At 72.3% G+C, this 1,378-nt stretch overlaps 2 protein-coding genes across 2 annotated transcripts; one reads left to right on the forward strand and one right to left on the reverse strand.

Annotated features, from left to right (window-relative positions):
* The first annotated feature begins 10 nt into the window (after positions 1-10).
* On the forward strand, positions 11-462 carry KHK (ketohexokinase). Its single transcript, XM_010726907.3, has 2 exons — positions 11-218; positions 310-462. The coding sequence occupies exons 1-2, from the start codon at positions 68-70 to the stop codon at positions 393-395; spliced, it is 237 nt and encodes a 78-aa protein (XP_010725209.1). The 5' UTR covers positions 11-67; the 3' UTR covers positions 396-462.
* Positions 463-472: 10 nt separating this feature from the next.
* Positions 473-1,361, reverse strand: CGREF1 (cell growth regulator with EF-hand domain 1). Its single transcript, XM_010726909.3, has 2 exons — positions 1,165-1,361; positions 473-1,080 (listed from the first exon to the last, which is right to left on the reverse strand). Exons 1-2 carry the CDS (start codon positions 1,297-1,299, stop codon positions 673-675), a joined length of 543 nt encoding a protein of 180 aa, XP_010725211.1. The 5' UTR covers positions 1,300-1,361; the 3' UTR covers positions 473-672.
* Between the last annotated feature and the right edge of the window lie 17 nt (positions 1,362-1,378).

A 1,378-nucleotide genomic window follows, 5' to 3' on the forward strand; every position in this document is an offset into this window, starting at 1 on the left:
AGTTGCGGGTGGGTCGCGGGTGGGGCTCCGCCTGCCCCCGCCCCAGCTGTAGCCCCGCAGCGCGACCATGATCTGCGCGTGGGCCGAGGAGGGCGCCGACGCGCTGGAGCCGGACGGGACCCTGGTGCACGTCGACGCGTTCCCACCGGAGCGGCTGGTGGACACGTTGGGGGCCGGAGACACCTTCAACGCCGCCGTCATCTTCGCGCTGTCAGGAGGTGGGCACGGCCTCGGCGGTTCGGCACGGCTCGGCCTCGCACCTCCCCTCGGCGCCTCACGGCTCCCCCGTGTCCGTCGCTTCCCCCCCAGGGCAGAGCCTGCGGGACGCTCTTACCTTCGGCTGCCGCATCGCGGGGAAGAAGTGCGGGATCCACGGCTACGACGGCATCGTCTGAGCTGCGCGGTGCCCCCCGCCCCGCGCCCAATAAAACTCGCCGACCCCCGCCATCGCCTCCTCCCAGAGCCCCCGTGTGCCCCCCTGCTCTGTTCACACTGTGGGCAGCAACGGCTGTATTCCTCGGCCCCGCGTTACAGCGCGAACCCGCGTGTCCTGACTCCCCCCACCCCTTGCAATCGAGCCCGCTGCGGCGGGGGAAGCGCGTGGGAAGGCCCTCAGCTCCGATAGCCCCCACAGCCATGAGGCGGGGAACAGCCCGCAGTCCCTTCTCGCGCCTACATCTCCCCGGGATCCCCCCAGGCGGGGGATGCCGGCGCCTCGGGGGGCTCGACCCGGGGCTCTCTGTCCTCGATGACCGTCTCGGATTCCGCCGTCTCGTCTTCTTCCAAGGGAGCTCCGACCTCGGGGATTCCCTGACCCTCTGCCTGGACGCCGCCATCCCTCCGCAGAACCTGTCCTTCTGGGGGGCTGCTCGTCCCCGCGTCCCCTCCCAGCGTCTCCTCCCCCACCGCGGGGATGCCCTCCTGCTCCCCAACGTGCCCCTCCGCCCTCTCCTCGAGGGCAGCGCCGCCTCCTCGCGGGGGTCCCCATGCCGGGGCGGGCAGCAGCAACTCGGGGGGGTCCAGCAGTCCGTCCCCACTACGGTCCCGTTGCTCCAGAGCGCGGTCCACCAGGGCGGCCACCTGCGGGGGACGGGAATAGATGGGGACGCAGTGAGAACGGAGCTCAGCGCAGGGACCCCGCGGGGCGCGAACCCCAGCACGCACCGCCTCGGAGCTGGGCCGCCCCGCGCCCCCCTGGGTCAGCACCGCCCCCAGCAGCTGTAGCAGCTCCAGTCCGTCCAGCTGCCCGCTCCGGTCGTGGTCGTGCATCGCGAAGAGGAAGAGCAGAGCTGCGGGCATGAGGTGAGGGGTAGGGCTGACACTCACTCGCCCCACCAAAAAACGGCCGCCCTCCTCTCCCCGCTCCCGCCGCACGGCC

The sequence above is a fragment of the Meleagris gallopavo genome, unplaced genomic scaffold, assembly GCF_000146605.3.
Source record: "Meleagris gallopavo isolate NT-WF06-2002-E0010 breed Aviagen turkey brand Nicholas breeding stock unplaced genomic scaffold, Turkey_5.1 ChrUn_random_7180001860558, whole genome shotgun sequence".
Lineage (NCBI taxonomy): Eukaryota > Metazoa > Chordata > Aves > Galliformes > Phasianidae > Meleagris > Meleagris gallopavo.

Coding starts and splice junctions, on each gene's coding strand:
- KHK (XM_010726907.3), top strand. CDS start 68: ATGATCTGCGCGTGGGCCGAGGAGGGCGCCGACGCGCTGGAGCCGGAC. Junction 219..309: donor CATCTTCGCGCTGTCAGGAG/GTGGGCACGGCC, acceptor CTTCCCCCCCAG/GGCAGAGCCTGCGGGACGCT.
- CGREF1 (XM_010726909.3), bottom strand. CDS start 1,299: ATGCCCGCAGCTCTGCTCTTCCTCTTCGCGATGCACGACCACGACCGG. Junction 1,081..1,164: donor GGCGGCCCAGCTCCGAGGCG/GTGCGTGCTGGG, acceptor CGTCCCCCGCAG/GTGGCCGCCCTGGTGGACCG.